This window comes from Ahaetulla prasina, chromosome 2 (genome assembly GCF_028640845.1).
Source record: "Ahaetulla prasina isolate Xishuangbanna chromosome 2, ASM2864084v1, whole genome shotgun sequence".
Lineage (NCBI taxonomy): Eukaryota > Metazoa > Chordata > Lepidosauria > Squamata > Colubridae > Ahaetulla > Ahaetulla prasina.
In genome coordinates, this window is record NC_080540.1 from 73,645,677 (window position 1) to 73,669,361 (window position 23,685).

At 40.0% G+C, this 23,685-nt stretch overlaps 1 protein-coding gene across 2 annotated transcripts in view; it reads right to left on the reverse strand.

Annotated features, from left to right (window-relative positions):
• Nucleotides 1-1,299: 1,299 nt before the first annotated feature.
• TWF2 (twinfilin actin binding protein 2) overlaps nucleotides 1,300-23,685 on the reverse strand; it is a 75,576-nt gene continuing 53,190 nt past the window's right edge. For both annotated transcript variants that reach the window (XM_058168540.1, XM_058168538.1), the window contains 4 exons: nucleotides 7,426-7,551; nucleotides 7,113-7,263; nucleotides 5,316-5,437; nucleotides 1,300-3,849 (listed from right to left, as the gene is read on the reverse strand). In XM_058168540.1, coding sequence (XP_058024523.1) covers nucleotides 3,682-3,849; nucleotides 5,316-5,437; nucleotides 7,113-7,263; nucleotides 7,426-7,551 — 567 coding nt within the window. In that variant the 3' untranslated portion in view covers nucleotides 1,300-3,681. The remainder of the gene's footprint in view (nucleotides 3,850-5,315; nucleotides 5,438-7,112; nucleotides 7,264-7,425; nucleotides 7,552-23,685) is intronic.

The window sequence follows — 23,685 nt, forward strand, 5'->3', positions numbered from 1 at the left end:
CCTACTCCCAAGTCGTCCTCTTTGCTTTAGCTGCTCTTGCCTTCTGGTAGCTCTTCTCATGCGTGTACTAGGAACAGGCTCCTCCTGTTCCTCTGCCTCACTACTGTCAGCCTCTGGAGGCTCCGGAGTCTGCACATCACTCCCAGATGGCCCTGGCCCCATCTCTGCCTCTGATGCAGAGCCCTCATCTGGGCCTTCCCCAGCCTCCAGGACTGGCCCATGTTCTTCCTCAGCCTCATCACTGTCCGACTCTGCTGCCTGCTCTGCAGGCTGCTGGCGGACCACAACACAATTGTGGAGCCATCCAGCAGCAGAGGAATGAAAGAGCCACATGTGGCTCCAGAGCCACAGGTTGCTGACCTCAGTTCTGGAGTCTAGCTGAGTATTGAGTCTCCCTATCCTGGAATAGTTTCTATTTGTTAGCTTAGATCAGAAAACAGGGCAAGGATGGGGGGGGGAAGAGTCGGTTTTGATAGAGTAGACAGATCACTATGATTTGCACGCTGCACAACTGATTTTATTGGTCTTCCAATAAAAGGGATTCACCAGCCACGAACACAATATGAATATGTATAATGTGGCAGCAGCTACTAAGATCAGATAGACAGCTGAGAAGCAGCTCTTTGCAAGGCTGAGTGGCTCTTTGTGTTTCACTGTGAAGGGGAAAGGGTGGGTTGTGGAGGGTCAGCTGGAAAAGCAGGCTGTTTGCCTTCTTCCCTTCACGGAAGTTCTGATCAGTCCTCATTTACCACTGGTCATGCAGTTGAGAGTACTGACTGATCCACCATCATTGCACGGTGATATTTGGCAATAATACCACAAATGAATCGTTTCAGACTAATTTAATGGAGTAAAAGATGTGAAACAAAGGCAGTGCTTGCTTACTTGCTTTTCCTTTGTTATCAGTTTTGGAATAGCAAATATTCGTTCTTCTGCATCAAAATATAATAGGGACCAAAAAAGCAGTATTCTGCCTCTTATTGGTGGGGAGAATGCTATACGTGGAACAAAACCATACAGGACAAACTTAACCTAAAATATAAAATTTGCCTGGGGGAAAAGGGCAAAACGATAAATCATATTATTACAAGAGTGTAGCGCTCTCAACAAAAACATAGAATGAAAGTAACAAAGTTATCTCTGCATATAAGATGCAGAAAATGCAGAGGTCCAAATCCAAATATTATGGAATAATATCATAATCTCTAGATTTAGCTGAACTGATTGAGATTTGGTCACAGTAAAAATAAAGTATTTAAAGAAATCATTGTGCCAAAGATCAGCAATGTAGAGCCTTCAAAATGTCCAAAGAACATTTAAAAAAAATAAAAATTGAAATGTTGCACACTGACCAGTGTTATGTTGAAACTTTGTATTTCAGTTGCTGATCCCTGCATTATGCCTATTTAAAGCAGAATTTTGCTGTCTGAACAAGTTTTAGGACAAACTTTGAATTTAATTATCATCTTAGAATTACATGCTGGATGCAAGATCTGTTTATTTCTAAACACTAGAGAGACCTCAATTATAAAGACATCTGTTCCAAAGACTCTCAGTAAACCTAAGATGCAAAAGATGAAGAGTTAAAAAAAAATCAAGAAAAATTAACATTTAGACTTTTCCCCATCCATAAAATGATGGCGCATACCATCACTTCCATCACAGACATTCTCATCTGGATTCCTGTAATGAGTAGGGGATTGGATCTGAATGTCTAAATTTTGCCCTATTTGGAGAATAGTTTTTTTAAGAATCTGTGATTGTTTCTGTTTTCATACAGAATACTTGGAATTTGGCAAAGTCTACCGTTTTTTTCTTAAACTGCAGATCAGTCCCACGGGGGGGAAAGAGTGAGCTAGAGCACATCCAGGCTTGCTCTTACACAAATACTACTCCACTCAAGGCCACCATACTAATACCATACAATTGGCTCTGTAAAAAAAAAAAAGGCTTTTAATTTCAGACGGAATTGTTTGCTTGAATGATATAAAAGCAGACCAATAAATTGCTCCTTGGGGACATAAGAGTTTTCATTATGTATAGCAAATTCACCTGCTCTAATGATTTTTCAGAAGCTCCCGATTCCAAGGTTACAATTGTGGCTTGAGATTTTTGTGAGTAGGTCACTGTCTGCTTCTCCTTTAGACTTTCAAAACTGATCATCAAGACTCTTCCCAGATTCCTTGGCAGCTAAAAAGCCCGTCCATCATGTACATGGGTAACAATTTCATGCCATGGGCTATCCTTTCCTTCCACCTGGTTTTCATGGACAATTAGTCTTGGCAGACAGTATCTAACACATGGCATGAACAGTCCTCTGGGCAAAGTACATTCTGTGAAAAACAGAGCCCATCAGCATTCAGCGACCAATGAAAGTGCTAATGTTCCTTTGGCCTGGCAAAGCTCTATCACATAACTAAAGATCTATGACGAGGGGATGCATTGGTTGGGTGTCATGATCTAGGATGAGGACAAACAATCGAGTAAATATGAGATGACCAAGAACTAAGTGACTTTACCTTAGATGCCCAGCGTGGATGGGCAAAAACACAGATCAGGAAGGAATCTACTTTCTCAGTTAAGTCAGAAGATGATCTCAGTTAAATCAATGCTGTGTTAGGATGCAAGCTAGCACATGTGGAAAGCGTGACCTGGGAAAGCATATGAGAGCTACCAGTGAGTTGATTCTTGCCATCTTGATGCAGTTAAGTGGAAATGATGCCAATAAGGGCAGGATAACAATTATGTTCCCAGTTCCTAACCGTCCATGTGTCTATCCTAGACTGTAACATCACACAACAAGCCATCAAGACATAAGGCAGGGAAGAAAGAAAGGCAGTGTAAATAGCTCTCTGCAAATCAGAAAGGAAGCAGAACATCTTTTAAGAGAAATCCAATCCATCACTGGATTTGTGATGGATATTTCCCCCCACAAACATTAAGGCCTAGAAGGGGATTATCAGGACTCTTGAACAAAATGAGAGTTTTACTTCTTCAGTAGCTTGGGAAACAATCAGTTTCTTAAAATCCAAACAACACACCTCTATTTTGGAGGAAATCCATTTTTTTTTTTAGCACTATCCTCATCCCCTCAACTCCACCCTACCTCAAAAACAATCCGTGGAATATACTGCTCTTTGACTTAACCAATAGGCAACTGACCACTGCATCAAATACTAAGGAAACAGACTCCCTTGGTAAGGGAATGGTGTTGACAGGATGGAGTGCCACTAAGTTATTGTTGTCATACAAATGGTGCCTCTCTTTGATGGGGTCACAGCACCCAAGATAAAAGTTTATAACTCTCTCAGATGAGAGGCAAACAAAACTCTTTGAGTGGTGCAGATTCCAAGTAAAACAGGCCACAAGATGAAGCAATAACAGGAGCATCTATTGTAAGAAATATTTAAAAAAACAAAGAACAAAAAGCTCTAGGGTACCCCTTCTCCCTAGATTTATATCACCATAGAGCAAAAGGAAAGAAAAAAAGGAACATGCCGTCTTCTTCCTCTTCCACTCTGTCCCCCGATTCCAAACCTCCCACCCTGTTAATGAAACCGATGGACATGACTTTGAGAAAAGAAGCAGGGAAAAGGCTCTAGAGTTCAGTGGACAGGCTCAAATGCAGAGAAGTGGATTTCCTTGGAGCTGCAATGCTGGAGGCTGAGCCATACTTTGGGTTTAACTGTCTTCTCCGTTCTCGCCTGGTCCTTTGATAAGTCGCTTCTGTCCCCTTTTGCCCACAGGACCCTTTGGCTTGGCAAAAGCCTGCTTGAAGGCATGCTGCTTGGGGTGGACCTCATCATACAGGAACTCAGCGGTCAGCTCAGCTCCATCATCGATTTCAATCTGATAGAGAAGAGAAAGGAAGAGTCGTCTTAGATCTGGCCACTGAGAACCTGAAACCCAACTGAGATTGGGAATTTCTTCTCAGTAATGCCATTCCACAAAATCACAAACGAGGAGAAGAGAAATCATCAAAGCCATTGAAACCAAAAGTTAGAATATTTCGGACATGTGATGCGACTCCCAGAAAAATACAGCATCCTTCACTTAATCCTCCAGGGAAAGGCAAACGAGGTACAAACAGAAGAAGAACCTAATGGCTTCAAAACCTAAGGGACTGCTTTGAACAAAACTCAGCAGCACTTTTTCATGCGGCTGTTGACAAAAATAGGATTGCCAATATGATCGCCAATGTCTGATGACGGATATGGCACAAGAAGAAGAATGGCATTCCATTATATTTCTCTTCCCCCATAGCTTTCCAACTTCCACTCCGGTCTGCTCCGCTCCTACTTCACCGGGCCATTTTTAAACTTGTTTTGGTTTTATTTTCAGGACTTGAACATTTCGTCTTCTCATTAGAGTTCACTAAAGTCTTATCTTACTTTTCATGTTGCCCATGCTGTTAGAACACCTGTTTCTAGCATGTCCTTCCAACAACCTCTGGTTGCTTCAATCTTCAGATCCCCACATCACCCTCTTTCATACTATTTATTTATTTATTTATATTTATTTATAATTTAATTTCTATACCGCCCTTCTCCCGAAGGACTCAGGGCGGTTTACAGCCATATTAAAATACAAATATAAATAACAATATTTAAAAACAAATTAAAACCAAATATATTAATGGCCAAATCAATTAAAACGGTCTAAGACCGATTTAAAACCTGTTTAAAATTACAATAAAATATTTCTTAGGCTAGTCCCGCACGATGAAATAGTAGAGTCTTCAGTTCACGTTTGAAGGCCCAGAGGTTGGGGAGTTGTCGTAACCCCGGAGGCAGCTTGTTCCATAGGGTCGGTGCTGCCACAGAGAAGGTCCTCCCCCTGGGGGCTGTCAACCGATATTGTTTGGTCGACGGCACCCTGAGGAGGCCCGCTCTGTGGGAGCGCACAGGTCATTGGGAGGCTATCGGTGGCAGAAAGCAGTCTCGTAGATAACCCGGTCCTAAGCCATGGAGCGCTTTAAAGGTGGTAACCAACACCTTGAATTGTACCCGGAAGGCTACCGGCAGCCAGTGCAGGCCGCGCAGGATGGGTGTTATATGGGAGCAACGCGGTGCTCCCTCTATCACCCGCGCGGCCACATTCTGGACTAGCTGGAGTCTCCTGGTGCTCTTCAAGGGGAGCCCCATGTAGAGAGCATTGCAATAGTCCAGGCGGGAAGTAACAAGGGCGTGAGTGACCGTGCGTAAGGAGTCCCGGTCAAGGAAGGTTAAAACTCTAAAACTCTACAAGCCTAGTTAGAATGGAAGATAATTTGTTTTTCTTCCAGATGCTTATGAATCCAGAGGACAAAGACTTACCTTCTTTGCAATTTCCAGGCAGAAATCTTGCTCTATGGAGTCAAGCAATCGGCTCTTGCAGCTAGAATACAGCATACGCTCTTTGATGCTACATTTGTAACCAGGCATGGAGTAGATAAACACTAGGAGAAAAAAAAAAGCAGATCAGGCATTCTTAGGCTGCCCTAAAATTAATTCCACTAATCTATGTTGAAATAATGGCCACTGCATGCCATAATAGCATGTGACAAAACAAATAAATACAGTTATATTTGTATACTGTTTATATATATTTATATATATTTTTTAGACTTTTTAAATTTCTAAATTTTAATTTTAAATTTTTAAATCTTCTGTAATTTTATATGGGGTATTTTAGGTTCGTCAATTTGACGGTTTTAATTCGGCCACCATTGAATAAGTATTTTAAATTGATTTTTAACTTTGTATATTTATTGCTTTTTATCTTGGCTGTACACCGCCCTGAGTTCTTCGGGAGAAGGGCAGTATAAAAGTTTAATTAATAAATAAAGAAATAAATAAATATTGCACAGATGAAATGATGCCAATTCTTATTATATCTAAAATCTATGGCACACGACTTGGGCATTGATTTTAGAAACAAATTAAAACTTTCCCCATGTGCTGGGCTGTGAATTCAAGTCTCTCTTTTTTTTGTTTTAGGACTGGCATGAAGTTGTTTAAATGTCTATGGAGATTCTCAGTCATCCAGGTCACGGTTGTCTCAAAGGTGCTTTTTTTCAAAAGACAACTGGACTATGTGTTTTTTTCCTTGAGGAAGAAGACATTTCGAAACCTCTTCTTCCTCAAAGAAACAAAAACACATAGTCCAGTTGCCTTTTGAAAAGAGTACCTTTGAGATAATGGGCCTCTGGTGGCTCAACAGACTAAGCAGCCTGTTATTAATGCAGACTAAGCAGTCTGTTATTAACACAGCTGCTTGCAATTACTGCAAGTTCAAGTTCAAGTCCCACCAGGCCCAAGGTTGACTCAGCCTTCCATCCTTTATAAGGTAGGTAAAATGAGGACCCAGATTGTTGGGGACAATAAAAGTTCACTTTGTATATAATATACAAATGGATGAGACTATTGCTTAACACAATGTAAGCCGCCCTGAGTCTTCGGAGATATGCGGGATATAAATTCAAATTAAAAAAAAAAGATGAAGTTGTTTAGTTTTGCACTGCTTTTCTGGGCTGTGTGTAGGAATATTTTTACTCCTCCTTTTGAGTTTTTCTACAGCTGGGCAGAAGAGATCAGTCTTAGGTAGAGAGCAGTGGTGAAATCCAATTTTTTTTACTACAGGTTCTGTGGGCGTGGCTTGGTGGGCATGGTGTGGCTTGGTGGGCGTGGCAGGAGAAGAATACTGCAAAATCTCCATTCCCACCCCAGTCTAAGAGAAGGATACTGCAAAATCCCCATTCCCTCCCTGCTCCTGGGGGAAGAATATTACAAAATCCCCATTCCCAGCCTACTCTGGGGCCAACCAGAGGTGGTATTTGCTGGTTCTCTGAACTACTCAAAATTTTCACTACCGGTTCTCCAGAACCTGTCAGAACCTGCTGGATTTCACCTCTGGTAGAGAGGCGAAAGAACTTCCCAGCCAGCCAGACTGGGGATGCCGGGAGATTCACCTATTCTAATTACTGAGGGTGCTTGGATAAGGAATCCACCAGAGAGTTTTTGACCTCCCTCCCCAGATGGCAACACCACTCTAGGGGGTAACGAAAATACCCACTTCGTGTCCAAAGGGAGGAGTGAAACCTTTCCTCAGCTGTAGATTTGGTTACAGCTTACCTACTGACTCCAGATAATCTCCCTCATGAGAGTGTTTATACAGAAAGAAGTGGTAGCGGGCAGAATCCTGAGGAATTCTTCTAGGCAGATCAGCAATTTCTGTTGCCTTTGTGTGGACCAGTTCTATGGTCTCCTGCTCCAGATTTAGCTTCTGTTGAAACAAAGGCAAGAGGAAACAAAAATAACAATGAGGTGGAAACTCCAACAGTGCAACTTGTGCAAGCAGATCCTGCACAGAAACTAGCAAAATCTGGGACAATTAAACTGAAAGCGCTCCCCACACCCACCTCAGCCCTACCCAAGAATCCCTTACCAGCTGGATGTAATTGATTTTCTTCTGCTTTAGTAGTTGAATGGCTTGTTGTGCATCTGGCTGCAAAGGGAAGGCCAGGCCTTGGAGAGTCTGGTGTTTGCTTTCTACGCTGATTTCAGTTTTGACCTGGCAACAGGGGCGCAAAAAACAGACTGAAGTGAAACCCTGCATGCATTTCCTTTTATATCCTTGCGTTTATTTTACACTTTTGTCCATCGAAGGAAGTTAACCCCCCCAAAAAAGTAGAGGGAGAAGAAAGATGGAGATGTAACAGACAAGCCATGCTACTAGCATCCAGAAGTGTAGAGATCCTTTCAGGAAAGAGCCATTGTAACGCTTTCCTTCCCCTTCCCTGTAGGACTAGAGAGTTTAAACTAGGGGCCTCCAACCTTGGCAACTTTAAGACTGTAAAAGAGAGAAGTGGGATAGACTGAGCTGGATATTGAGAACTCTCCACTCAAGTCCAAATAGAACTAAATTAATTGAGTTGAATGGGGCTGTTTCCCAGGGAAGTGCATTTATGATTCCAGCCTTAGGAAGAAGGGAGAATACACGAAGGCAGCAAACGGCCAGAACAAATGAGGCTTGTGGCTAGATGCAAAGAGGAAGGTCTCTTGTGCTTTATTAGTTGTGAAGAAAAAAAGAAATCCATCAAGGGTAGTTTGCATGACCTGCTGAAATTCCATTCTCTACTCAACTGTTAAAGCCAGCCGGCCCTCTTTTGTATTTGCCCAAGCAAGAATGAACAGAAAAGCTGGATAGGAGATGCAGTACACATGATAAATCCCAGAGTTAAGTGGGGTTACATTCGCATTCACATGCCTTTGATTGTATTGTGTACAGAATTTTTTGGGCAAGCGACTTATCCTTTGACCACCCACATCGTCCATGAGAGGTTCTCAAGATTTCTAAAAAGGCAGCCGTTGTTAGATGGCCTTTTCTAGGCCAATGCAATGTGATGCCTAAGATAGAAGAGGAAGGCTTCATATTTTGGAAGCGAGCAGAAGAGGAGATCTGAGATATGACTGGCTTTATAAACATTCTGGAAATGATACTGACAAAAACAAGGTCTGGCGGGCAGGACAAAGGGAAAAAAAACCCTTTTCCTTTTGAATGGCAGCTTGTAAGGAAAATAGGAAATGAATTTTTCCTCATAAGTTACAGTAATGATTAACCAACTTTGTAAAGCTAAAGAGGTTAACACTGAGTAAGATACATACTTTTTAAAAGCTACCTCTTTGGGTCACTTCTGGCAAGAATCAATTCATTAGGTGAGAAAGGATGACATTTTAAAAGCAACATCAGCATAATTTTTTCTTCTTAAAATAATTAACAGTACAAAAGCAGCTTTATAGCTCCACACAGAATCAACAGAGGGAAAATCATTAGATTTTAGTTTCATGCTTCATAGAGGAGAAAAACTAGGTCACATGCTTCATTGAGTAACAAACAAAATATCACTTGTAAAATAGAACTGCTAGGTTTACTTTTCATCAAGTGCTGGAAGTGACGCTTCCAGATATATGAAACATTTGCATTTTTTATTTCTATCTCTAGAAGAGTCTAGTCTCTTACTTCTTATCCCAGTTATCCCATGTAATCTTTATTTTATTTACAGATTTTTTTACCCTCAAAAATTCTGAAGCAGTTTAGATTGGGTTTTTTTCTGAAAACGTGTAGATAAACTTGTATCCAATTATAAACTTCTTTATTTTTTAAGGATGATGCCATATTCATATGGAGAGCCTTGGTGGTGCAGTGGTTAGAACGCAGTATTGCAGGCTACTTCTGCTGACTGTTAAGGTTGACTCAGCTTTCCATCTTTCCGAGGTGGGTAAAATGAGGACCCAGATTGTTGGGGGCAATATTATGCTGACTATGTAAACTGCTTAGAGAGGGCGGGAAAGCACTGTGAAGCAGTATATAAGTCTAAGTGCTATTGCTATATATTTTTGAAGAGGCCTTGGTGCACTCTGAGCTTGTTTGTTTTCTTGCAGATGTTTCATTACCTAAACTAGGTAACATTAAAAATGCTAGAACCCTGAGTCACAAATAATCTCCTTTATTGGTATCATATATAAAATTATTAAATTTTTATTAAATATATAATTTCCACCTCTATAGAAAAGCAAGTATTGCTCACAAAGCATGGCATAGGTTCTACAAGTGAAAGTGCTGGGCGTCAAATTTTGAGTGTCTGTGCTTTCAACAACCATGATAGTCAGGTGACTTGGTAAATACCAATTATCCTGACTGAATTTATGAATCTTTGAAAAAACCAACAACAGAAAACAAGAGGTAAGAACTCTCAGAATGAAAGAAAAGAAATTAAAACAACATATTACCAAAGGTTCTGTATTGATATAATGCTTTTTTAACCATTTGAAGCACTATTTATAGTTCTGAAAGAGCAGTAAGTGATTAAACTGAAAGATGTCACTGACCTCAGTTGCTACCTTTGACCAAATGACAGGGAAGACTTTTATGGGCATAGCCTGCAATAGGTGAAAGATTATCTCGGGTAGTAATGCTCAAATGAGTCACAATAGTTCTAGGGTGTTTCTAACCAAGATAACTAAGTATCAGGATGATGAAATTCAGTGCAAATGAGTATAAAGATCAGAACTCTGACCTTTTCATAACCAGAACACAGTGCGAGTTGAACTTTCATCATCCTGATACTAAATTCACTGGACTGAATTCCTGTCCATGCCGAGCCTTCCTCATAACAAATTTGGGGACAAGCTAGTTTAACACTTGGGGCTCTGGAGCGGAGTTTGATTGACATGGCCTAATCAATGTATTTTCTTTAGTAACAATGTGAACTGAGGGTTGACAATGCAGTTTTCCAGTGTGTGTGTATTTTTTAACTTCACAGTCTAACTTTCAGACGGGGTCTGCCCTGGATCTCTCTCATTTAAGTACTAGTTAGACATGACCTTGCTTAGCGTTGTCTGAAACAGATTCCCACCTGGGGCTTATGGTACAGAGATATTTCTCTTGCCACTCTAAAAAAATGAAACCTTGGACTGATCATAAAAGAGTGTAATTAAATGTAAGAGAATTCTACAGACTATAATGAGGGAGGCATATGAAGCGACAGAAATCTGATCTTCATGTTTGTGTTTGATGTACCTGTACTTTTCTTCATTTTCTATTCAACACTAACAGGATCACAATGATGGGGGGGGGGGTTTACCTCAGGCTCTGCCCATGATCCAATCATAATCAAAAATTTCCAGCACTCTGCTCTTCATGTCAGAGTAAAGACCCCCTTTGTTTGCCAATACAAACCTCTCTTATAAGAACAGTATTTTCCTTAGGAGGGAAGAATGTAACATCAACCCTTTCTCTTTATATTTTGTCGTCTGAATTCTAATATTAAAGGAAAAAATGAGTTGAAATCTGCCATTCTAATCTAGTGTTGGCTCTAATTTCTAATCAGTGCAATCTTTTGACAGGTTTTGTATCAAGCATCCATAATCAGATGGTGTGTGTGTGTGTGTGTGTGCAATAATACAAGTGGAAGCTAAAAGAGACGCAAATCCAGACTCACCTACTTGAACCAAAATTTAGAGAAATTGAGCCCTTCCTAGCATTACGTAGGGACATATTTATTACACAGTGTAATTAACCAGGAGCTCCCAAGAGGCTTACTAAACTTATCAATGTGAGATAGAAATTAATATATGTTTTGATTCTTTGGTTGAATTTTGGCAAATGCTCGACTATTCTTGAAATTAAAAAAAAATGCTTTCTGATACATTCGTTGAGATAATGGAAGTGTGGGGGAGATAAATTATCACTGAAGATTTTTAAAAACCAACCTGTATGTGAGGTTTACTCTAAAAGAAATGCAGGGAAACACATTTTTTCCCCATTAGAAATTCATATTGTCCTTTAAGTAATTTATCATTTATACCGTATTTCTTTCAGAGCAGTTTACAGAAAAAAAGTTTGCAAACATAAAACCATACAATAAAGCAATGATGGATTAGGCTTAAGAACCCAGTGTAGTAGTTAGTTAGGCTAGAAACTGGGAGACTGCAAATCGTAGTCCTGCTTTAGGCACAGAAGCAGCTGGGTGACCTTGGGCCAGGTACTTTCTCTAAGTCCTAGGGAGGAGGCAATGGCAAAATACTTCTGAAATCTTGCCAAGAAAGTTAAAGGGATTTGTCCAGGCAGATACCAACAGTCCAGAAGGACTTGAGGGCACCTTGTCGTCATCATCATCATCATCATCATCATCTAGTCATTTCTTGGGATAAAGGATTCAAATCCATTCATAATATTTAATAGCCATTAGATATACCATAGCAGCTCAACAAATTCAAGACTTAGATTTACATATACTTTATTTTGAATCCAGCCACCTGAGAAACGTGTCTACGAAGGCTCCTTAGATAATCTTTAGATGCACTGAGTCAGATGATTACAGATCTAAAATGGGGAAGTTTGCGAACTTTGATTAAGAGAAAGCGAACGTGGAATATCGTGGAGCAAATATATAAAGGAGAACGTGATAAAATAAATAAGGGAAGGGAAAGAACTCTGCAAAACGTAACAGAAGACAGAATGCAGGCAGCATGGCCTACCTCCTCAGGATGAGGGTATTCTACCACAGATGGGCAGCAGCAGCAGCCCAAAACCATCTGCCAGTAGGAAGTAAGAAAATGACATCATATTATAAGAGAAACAAAAGAAATGCTGCCCAGCTTCCATCTATCCTGGAATGTACTTAAACTCAACAACAATCTATGAAGATTCTCAGTTATCCAGGTCATGTTTGTCTCAAAGGTGCTTTCTGAGAGCTGAAATAGCTTCTTGGATGAGAAGCAAAATGTCTTCCAAGAAAAACAAGAAAGTCCAGTTGCCTCTTGAAAAAGCACCTTTGGGACACTCAACAACAATCTTTAATAGAAGACAACTGGTCTGAAACCTCGGTTGTAGGTTATCATTCAATAAACCACACAAGTCTGTTTAGCAGAGCATCCAACTGCCTGCAATGACTTCCAAACATTCAGCTTTACCTGGATTTAAATATGATGGCTTTCAAAGTCTATGCTGCAACATGTACAACTACAATTGGACCAAGCACATGTAGCTGTTGAAAAAAATGTTTATATCTTGAAGCAGAGTTTTTCTTTATATAAACCAGCCTACTAGCCAAATGCTGGAAAAACAGTATCACTAAATACTTTTCATTTGGAAAAGTACATTGAGAAAGTGCTGCATGCCATTTTGATTACTATGTATGACTGTAGTACATAGATCTACATTTATAGGTTCTACAGATGACCACTACTGAAATCTTTCTGCAAGATTTCTGCAAATCTTTCCACCCACATATTCTCACAGTGCTTCTGCTCAGGGGAAGGCAGAAACAGGGCTGATATCTGGCTGATATTGTTTAAAATGCAAGGAGGAAAACCAAAAAAAGATTTGTATTGATTGACTGAAAATATTTCTAGGCTGTTTTTATGGCCCAAGAGCTAATCAAGAAAACTTACAATATTAAAGTACCAAATAATAAAGCAGAACAATATAAGCACATAATAAAAAAAAACATTGCTAAAGGAATTTCATACCACCATTTATAACATCCCACATAGTAATAAAACCAGATATAGCTAAATTAATAGCCCACAACAGAGTAATAATATTGATTCAGGAGATACATGAAAAAAATAAATCAGGCTTTAGAACTTTCATAAATATTAACAGTGATGGAATCTGAAGCAAGATATTTTTGACTTTAAATGTTCTGTTAGTGAGGTGGCCTCCAAGTTTGATAAATAAACTTCACTGGTACAAGTAAAAATGGTCCTTTACACTGTTACATTTTTCTTTCTTTCTTTATAATATATATATATATATATATCAATATATGTAGGTCTTTGGTTATTCGGGTTTTCTCCCGCGTAAAATTGGAAGTGTCTTGGCAATGTTTCGACGAAGTCTCATTCGTCATCTTCAGGCTAGGCGTTTACAGCTTCGTGCTTCTGGGAGCAATGTGTGATTGCAGCTGTTTCTTCCTTTTTAACTGCTAGTGGGGGTTTGAACTGATTGGGTGGGAGCTTGGCTGTGCTCTGATTGGATGGGGTTTTTTTTGTGCTCTGATTGGCTGGGGGTGTGTCCTGTTTGGTTTAAAAAGGAAGAAAGGAAGAAAGGTTAAAAAGGTTAAAAAGGAAGAAAAGGTTTGGGTTAAAAAGGAAGAAAAGGAAGAAAAAAGGAAGAAACAGCTGCAATCACACATTGCTCCCAGAAGCACGAAGCTGTAAACACCTAGCCTGAAGATGACGAATGAGACTTCGTCAAAACGTCGCCAAGACACTTCCAATTTTACGCGGGAGAAAACCCGAATAACCAAAGACCTACATACAAACACCCGCGAAAACCTCAGAAAACAAATATCAATATATATCTATATATATATATGTAAGTCTTTGGTTATTCGGTTTTCTCCCGCTTAAAATTGAAGTGTTTTGGCGACGCTTCGACGAAGTCTCATTCGTCATCTTCAGGCTTCAGCTTCGTGCTTCTGGGAGCAATGTGTGATTGCAGCTGTTTCTTCCTTTTAACTGCTAGTGGGGTTTGAACTGATTGGGTGGGAGCTTGGCTGTGCTCTGATTGGATGGGGTTTTTTTTGTGCTCTGATTGGCTGGGGGTGTGTCCTGTTTGGTTTAAAAAGGAAGAAAGGAAGAAAGGTTAAAAAGGTTAAAAAGGAAGAAAAGGTTTGGGTTAAAAAGGAAGAAAAGGAAGAAAAAAGGAAGAAACAGCTGCAATCACACATTGCTCCCAGAAGCACGAAGCTGTAAACACCTAGCCTGAAGATGACGAATGAGACTTCGTCAAAACGTCGCCAAGACACTTCCAATTTTACGCGGGAGAAAACCCGAATAACCAAAGACCTACATACAAACACCCGCGAAAACCTCAGAAAACAAATATCAATATATATCTATATATATATATGTAAGTCTTTGGTTATTCGGGTTTTCTCCCGCTTAAAATTGAAGTGTTTTGGCGACGCTTCGACGAAGTCTCATTCGTCATCTTCAGGCTTCAGCTTCGTGCTTCTGGGAGCAATGTGTGATTGCAGCTGTTTCTTCCTTTTAACTGCTAGTGGGGTTTGAACTGATTGGGTGGGAGCTTGGCTGTGCTCTGATTGGATGGGGTTTTTGTGCTCTGATTGGCTGGGGTGTGTCCTGTTTGGTTTAAAAAGGAAGAAAGGAAGAAAGGTTAAAAAGGTTAAAAAGGAAGAAAAGGTTTGGGTTAAAAAGGAAGAAAAGGAAGAAAAAAGGAAGAAACAGCTGCAATCACACATTGCTCCCAGAAGCACGAAGCTGTAAACACCTAGCCTGAAGATGACGAATGAGACTTCACAAACGTCGCCAAGACACTTCCAATTTTACGCGGGAGAAAACCCGAATAACCAAAGACCTACATACAAACACCCGCGAAAACCTCAGAAAACAAATATCAATATATATCTATATATATATATGTAAGTCTTTGGTTATTCGGGTTTTCTCCCGTTTAAAATTGGAAGTGTTTTGGCGACGTTTCGACGAAGTCTCATTCGTCATCTTCAGGCTTCAGCTTCGTGCTTCCGGGAGCAATGTGTGATTGCAGCTGTTTCTTCCTTTTTAACTGCTAGTGGGGGTTTGAACTGATTGGGTGGGAGCTTGGCTGTGCTCTGATTGGATGGGGTTTTTTTTTGTGCTCTGATTGGCTGGGGGGGGGTGTTCTGTTTGGGTGGGGGCTTGTTTGTGCTCAGATTAGTCTGAGTTGCAGGGGGATTTGAGTTTTTGGATTTTGGGGTTTTTTTGTGTGCTCTGATTGGCTGATTGGCACAAAAAAAACCCCATCCAATCAGAGCACAGCCAAGCTCCCACCCAATCAGTTCAAACCCCCACTAGCAGTTAAAAGGAAGAAACAGCTGCGATCACACATTGCTCCCAGGAGCACAAAGCTGAAGCCTGAAGATGACGAATGAGACTTGGTCGAAACGTTGCCAAGACACTTTCAATTTTACACGGGAGAAAACCCGAACAACCAAAGACCTACATACAAGCACCCGTGAAAACCTCAGAAAACACACACACACACACACACACACACACACACATATATATGATAATATATCCCACTTATTGTTCAAAAGCTCATGAGAATCTCCCTTCATTTTATTCTAATGAAAGTAGCCTTTGCAAGATAGGTTGGGCTAAGAGGGAGTGGCTGACACAAACTCTCAGATTCTAGGGCTAAAAGTGGACTTGGACCACATTATCCTTAGTACAAGTCCATTATCTTCACCATTACACCATACTGGTATTAGGAAAGAGACTTGGAAATGAACTGGTAACCCGGTATTGCTGTGAAAAACAGATGACTCAGGATAGATTCTTCATACCTAATTATCTATCAATATAGGTAATCCTCGACAATTGAACCAAAAATTTTCATTGCTAAGTAAGACAGATGTTAAGCGAATTTTGCCCCATTTTATGGCTTTTCTTGCCACATTTAAGTGAATCACTGCAGTTGTTAAGTTAGTAACATGGTTGTCAAGAGACTGGCTTTCTCGTTGACTTTGCTTGTCAGAAGGTTGCAAAAGGTGATCCCCCTGGGACACTGCAACCATCATAAATAAAGGTAGTTGTCAAGTGTCCAAATGTTTATTATATGATCATGGGGTTTTTTTCCCCCCCCCAGTGCCATTGCAATTTCCAATGATCAGTCAATGAATGGTTGTAAGTTGCTGAAACCTATGCTGAAATGCCCACTTTCTATACCAGCTGAAGTTTTTCAATGCATCAGACAAAATGTTTATATTATGTCAGTCTAGACGTCTCTGGGGCATGAATAATTGAGCAAACATTTAGCTAATATGACCATATAATAGTGATAAAAGCCACTCCTGACCTCCATATCACTTGACCGTCTCCAATTAGCCTTGAAGCTAGTAGGATTCCCAAAGTATATCCTTAGAATTAAAAACAAAAAAAAAACAAAAACCAGGCACTTGCAGTTAAGGTTACAAATTGTTAGGGTTACAGCTTCACTGGTAGAGAAAGGAAGGAATTTTTTTTTTTTAAAAAACCAAATACTTCAAGGTTGAGGGGTAGAAGGTTTAGGATTAAAACATGCAAGAAAAGATAAACTCCAAGGAAGAACTGCAATTCTGAGAAGAAATGCGTAACATCAAGCCTACCATCTCACTGTAGGACTCCTGGGAATCTGAATCCTGAGGGCAGGTGAAGAGAAGACACAAGAGTTCAAAACCCACCAGGAATGATTTAATAAAATAATTTCTCCTGGATCAAGTGGCAGGCAATAGATCATGTTATGCATGAAAAAGCTGGCCACTGGGATTTGATACTTACTGTATATTATATACTACACCATTTATTCCCCCCAAAATACATGCAAGTAACTAGGGAGGAAGCAGGGGTGAAATCTAGCAGGTTCTGACAGGTTCTGGAGAACCGGTAGCGGAAATTTTGAGCAGTTCAGAGAACCGGCAAACACCACCTCTGGCTGGCACCAGAGTGGGGTGGGAATGGATATTTTGCAATATCCTTCCCCCAGGAGTGGGGAGGGAATGGGGGATTTTGCAGTATCCTTCCCCTGCCATGCCCACCAAGACACGCCCACCAAGACACACCCACAGAACTGGTAGTAAAAAAATTTGGATTTCACCACTGGGAGGAAACCCCCTTCATCATTGCTGGAGAGCTGTGACTAAAAATCCTTAGAGTACATGCAAAACAAATATAACCATAGACTTCCTCCAGTAGTATTCACAATATAGAGAGAGCCAAAATCCTCTTTTGATATACCAGGGCAGGGGGAGAGATCTGGGTGCTGCAGTCACATGCAGCTCTTGAATTTTGTTTTTGTATTCCTAGAACCTTTCAGTTCTTTTTACTGAAACAAAACAGCAAAACCGCCAGAAACAGAGGGATAGTTTTCTACTACTTTTGTATTAACAAACAGGTTAAAGGAGTTACGTCAAGCCTATTATGGCTTAGCACATCTATTTCATTTTTTTAAAAAAAATCTCAAAAACAAAACAATGAACAAATATAAGGCCCCCACATTATGGAAAGCCTCCCACCATTCTTGACTACTCAAACAAATAAGCAATGTAACTGAGCCATACAAAGGTTAACCAATCCAGTGATAATACAGAACCAGGATTTTGAGCTATCTAAATGGTTCAGAAAACTGTTACATCTGCCATAATTGTAACATAGTTTCTTGCTTTAATTATGGCCTTCTAAAAAAATAATTTAATAATATGAAGATTAGGTGAGATTTGCATAAGTATTCAAGTGATTGCAATGCATTTATTTTCCTTTCAAAGGCAAGTAGTTCTAAACTTGGATTAGCAAACTTCCATAGGAGTAAACTCCTCTTTGTTCCTTCTTTCACATAACTCAGAAATAAACTATGACATCTTTAACTTTCAAACACAGTACAACCCTAGTCGTTTAAGAGGCTGACTTTTCCGAAGACAATAATTATAGTTTCCAAATTGGACAAAATGAAAAACTATATGTTGGAAGAAATGTCCATCTGGGTTCAATTCCAAGTGTGAAGAAAGACACTGGAAACATAAAGACTGCTTGGAAAGATGGTTTAATGGTGGACAGGACCACCTGGTTTGAGGTCCTGGGCAAAAAGAGCACATGGGTGAGAGAGGGAGAGAGATTTATACCCTCTCTTGGGCCCCACCTTGGAGCTTCCTGTTCCTGTGTAAGGAATGTACACTGATTGGTTGTCAGACTCCCAGGCCTGGTTGAATCTTGCTGGGTTATGATGTAATGAAGGGGCTTTGGGCAATTCCTATTATAGCTTAATGGCTTTGTCCTGGTTTGGATCTTGAGTGAAGACTAATCCTATCATGTCCTTAGGGCCATATCTTTTGTGTTGTAGATAAGCTGGCCCAGCCTTTGTCTTGTAGATAGGTTGGCACCAAATATCTGCTGGGAAGGGGGCAGGGTGCTGAGGCTCTGAGTTTGTCTTTAGAAACACGTTTCTCCTTTAGGGAAAATATAATATTCTGCTTTTTTAATATTTCCTAGAATATTTCATTTTCCTAGAAGAGGGGTGGGTGCTAACATCTTACACATAGCTATAAGGCTTCAGTGCTATATTCAGGAGTGCTGTGAAAGGAGAAATAAAACATATAAAAGGAAATAACAGTCATGTTTCAATGTATAATGAAGGACTGATTGCCCACCAGGATTACTACAGCTGATTGAAGAGCAAAGATGATATAGGGCCAAAGGTATAAAATATTATTTCAATCAACACTCTACTGCCAAGGTGGCTTATAAGACTAATAGCACTCTACCAAACCACAAATTGAGATAGTAAAAAATGAAAATCCTTAGACATTTCTACATCTAGTGTGGCAATTCATTTTAATGTAATTCATTTGCATACTTCTCTTCAGTGATGCTGTCAGAGCAGTTTAAAGAACAAGATGCAATGCAACAATCAAGCAAGTGTGCATACACGTGCGCACACACAGATACATAAATAATGCAATTATAATTATCAGATAATCTAAATGGAAAATGCCTCCTGTCCTCTTTGGAGCTGACTTAATGGCAACTCCAAGCGAGCAGCTCTGCTTTGAGAGTAGGAGTGGGTAACTTCTCCAGAATCGGTGTATTTGCAACAGGGACCACACTCCTAAAGCAGACAGGATCAGGTCCTAATAACAATTCTTTTGTGGGCTGGAAATGTAGTGCCAGATTTTAAATTTTTTCTGACATAGCAGTAATTTATCATAAGCATATATGCTCAAATTGTTTTCAAATATGTTGTTATTTGAAAACATTTATTCTGAGATGCATTTTACCAAATACAAGATGAAAGTGAAGAGCAGAACTATTGTGCACTTATTTCTAAATCCTAGAAAGATCGTTCTTTTTTTTTTTTTTTTTTTGTTCAAAAAGTTTTTATTGGTCAAAAAAGGTATATACAAATACATATCAGGTATGGCAAATTTTCATTTTTCTTATCCTAGATAAGAATTTTACTCAAATTTTTTAACACATACAACAGCCATATGGCAAGCAGGTGACACGAAGTAGCTAAGTTTACAAATCTTACATACGCAATAAAGAAGGGTCAAGAATAAACAGAATATCATACAAAAGAGAATAAGGAAAACCAACACAATCCCAAATTCCTTTACCCCTTCCTAGTTTTGGACCCCAGACCTCTGGGTCCAGCCTGCCCCACCTCCAGGGCCGCACCAGCGGCAGCCGCCACCGCCCCATGGTCTATAACCTCCCCTTCTTCAATTCCTGGGTCATCTGATTCCAGGAGGGCTTTGTGTTCCTCCACGTAGGCCGTAGCCTCCGCAATTGTACTAATTTTTTCGTAATGCCTCCCGAAAATCATCAATCCTCTGGCATCAGCCATCTGAAGCCCACTCCCTTCTGGTACAATTTGCTTGACAAAAGTAATATTTCTTTCTCATTTCACGTACCTGTCTGGGAATCTGCCTCAGAATGGCTATCTCCTGCCCCTGTAAGTCAGTGCCCCACTCCTATGTTTTCTAAGAATTTCATCTCTCGCCTCTTCTCACAAATTTGACATGAACCTCTCTGGGAACTGCATGCGTGCGTGCATATTGTGAATTAACTCTATAAACTCGATCCACATCCCAATTCATGAAATCAACACCTCTCCCAAGAAATTCTCCCAACAATTTAGTCACAACATCTCTCAAATCTTCTTGGTCCACTTCTTCCAAATAACTCAGAAATAAACTATGACATCTTTAACTTTCAAACACAGTACAACCCTAGTCGTTTAAGAGGCTGACTTTTCCGAAGACAATAATTATAGTTTCCAAATTGGACAAAATGAAAAACTATATGTTGGAAGAAATGTCCATCTGGGTTCAATTCCAAGTGTGAAGAAAGACACTGGAAACATAAAGACTGCTTGGAAAGATGGTTTAATGGTGGACAGGACCACCTGGTTTGAGGTCCTGGGCAAAAAGAGCACATGGGTGAGAGAGGGAGAGAGATTTATACCCTCTCTTGGGCCCCACCTTGGAGCTTCCTGTTCCTGTGTAAGGAATGTACACTGATTGGTTGTCAGACTCCCAGGCCTGGTTGAATCTTGCTGGGTGATGATGTAATGAAGGGGCTTTGGGTAATTCCTATTATGGCTTAATGGCTTTGTCCTGGTTTGGATCTTGAGTAAGGGCTAATCATATCATATCCCGAGGGCCATATCTTTTGTGTTGTAGATAAGCTGGCCCAGTCTTTATCTTGTAGGGTAAGTTGGCACCAATATATCTGCTGGGGGGGGGCAGGGAGTTGAGGCTCTGAGTTTGTCTTTAGAAACATGTTTCTCCTTTAGGGAAAATATAATATTCTGCTTTTTAACATTTCCTAAAATATTTCATTTTCCTAGGAGAGGGGTGGGTGCTAACATCTTACACATAGCTATAAGGCTTCAGTGCTATATTCAGGTGTGCTGTGAAAGGAGAAATAAAACATATAAAAGGAAATAACAGTCATGTTTCAATGTATAATGAAGGACTGATTGCCCACCAGGATTACTACAGCTGATTGAAGAGCAAAGATGATATAGGGCCAAAGGTATAAAATATTATTTCAATCAACACTCTACTGCCAAGGTGGCTTATAAGACTAACAGCACTTTACCAAACCACAAATTGAGATAGTAAGAAATGAAAATCCTTAGATATTTCTACATCTAGTGTGGCAATTCATTTTAATGTAATTCATTTGCATGCTTCTCTTCAGTGATGCTGTCAGAGCAGTTTAAAGAACAAGATGCAATGCAACAATCAAGCAAGTGTGCATACACGTGTGCACACACAGATACATAAATAATGCAATTATAATTATCAGATAATCTAAATGGAAAATGCCTCCTGCCCTCTTTGGAGCTGACTTAATGGCAACTCCAAGCGAGCAGCTCTGCTTTGAGAGTAGGAGTGGGTAACATCTCCAGAATTGGTGTATTTGCAACAGGGACCACACTCCTAAAGCAGACAGGATCAGGTCCTAATAACAATTCTTTTGTGGGCTGGAAATGTAGTGCCAGATTTTAAATTTTTTCTGACATAGCAGTAATTTATCATAAGCATATATGCTCAAACTGTTTTCAAATATGTTGTTATTTGAAAACATTTATTCTGAGATGCATTTTACCAAATACAAGATGAAAGTGAAGAGCAGAACTATTGTGCACTTATTTCTAAATCCTAGAAAGATCGTTCTTTTTTTTTTTTTTTTTTTGTTCAAAAAGTTTTTATTGGTCAAAAAAGGTATATACAAATACATATCAGGTATGGCAAATTTTCATTTTTCTTATCCTAGATAAGAATTTTACTCAAATTTTTTAACACATACAACAGCCATATGGCAAGCAGGTGACACGAAGTAGCTAAGTTTACAAATCTTACATACGCAATAAAGAAGGGTCAAGAATAAACAGAATATCATACAAAAGAGAATAAGGAAAACCAACACAATACCAAATATCTTTATCACTTCCTAGTTTTGGATCTCAGAACTCTGGGTTCAGCCTAACCCAACTCCAGGGCCGCAACAGCGGCAGCCGCCACCGCCCATGGTCTATAACCTCCCTTCTTCAATTCCTGGGTCATCTGATTCCAGGAGGGCTTTGTGTTCCTCCACGAGGCCGTAGCCTCCGCAATTGTACTAATTTTTTCGTAATGCCCTCCCGGAAAATCATCAATCCTCTGGCATCAGCCATCTGAAGCCCACTCCCTTCTGGTACAATTTGCTTGACAAAAGTAATATTTCTTTCTCATTTCACGTACCTGTCTGGGAATCTGCCTCAGAATGGCTATCTCCTGCCCCTGTAAGTCAGTGCCCCACTCCTATGTTTTCTAAGAATTTCATCTCTCGCCTCTTCTCACAAATTTGACATGAACCTCTCTGGGAACTGCATGCGTGCGTGCATATTGTGAATTAACTCTATAAACTCGATCCACATCCCAATTCATGAAATCAACACCTCTCCCAAGAAATTCTCCCAACAATTTAGTCACAACATCTCTCAAATCTTCTTGGTCCACTTCTTCCAAATTTTGAAACCTAAGGAAATAAGACATTTTATCCATCTGTAGTCCAAGCACAGCATTGCCTGTCGTCTCCTCTCTTTTCTGCACTGCCCGCATCTCACCCTCCAGACCTTCCACTTTCTGCTTGTTTTCTGCTGAGACTTGTTGAGTATCCTTTAAATCCTTTTGAATAGTCACAATTTCTGCTCTTATTTCCATTTGGCCTCTTTGCAAATCATCCAGTTTCTTGTCCATATTGGATAACTTTTCCAGAATTCTCTCCATCTCTCCAGCAGTTGGTCTCTGACCTTTTGCCATTTGGGAAAAAAAAATTCAAAATCCTCAGGCAAGCACAGTATCCTTGTAATTTCCTCCGGATCCACCAGGGGGGCACTCACAGGAGCAACGAGTCCAGAGTACAGTTAGTCAACCAGGAAGCCGAAGGGCGTTCTTTTTTTTTTTAACAACATAGTTCTGAGGAACTGACAAAAACTACTGAAGTACAATATGGCCTTCAGGTATTTCATACAGGCAGCATACAATAACCTCGTGCAACTCAATCTTACACCAATTGATAATTTTCTGCAGTGGAGCCAATGGTATTTAGGCTGCAATCCTATACGTGTTTATCTGAGAATAAGACCACTGAACCAGGTACACTGCTTGGAAAGAAAAGAAGGGCCTTTCATTCTTAACTTTGTCCTGGAACATCTGCAGATATAAACGAACAATATTGCCAAAAAAAAACCAAAAAAAAAACCAACCCTCTCAGTTCTCTTTGGGTTGAAAGATGCACTTTAATAAAGGCCCACTCAAACAATCCACCAATGTAATGCAGTTATCCTCAATTCTGACTTCCCATTGACTTGCACATATTTGAAACAAGCCTTCTTATCTCCTACAGAAATTCACAGCTTGATAAATGGATTTGGGATTAAGATTGAGATTTTGTCCACAAAGCCCAATTCTTACCAACAGATCAGGCTTCCAGGAAAGGTATGGTTCAAGGCTAGGAGATTATCATCTGCATCTGCTAATGTTCCTTATTTAAGTGTAAAAGCCAGGGCATTCTACCTGATCAATCCAGCTGGCATTCCTAGCATGCCAATGAAGTGCACCAAGGGCCTGAGACATTTATCTAAAGAACCCTTTAGATCGGCTCC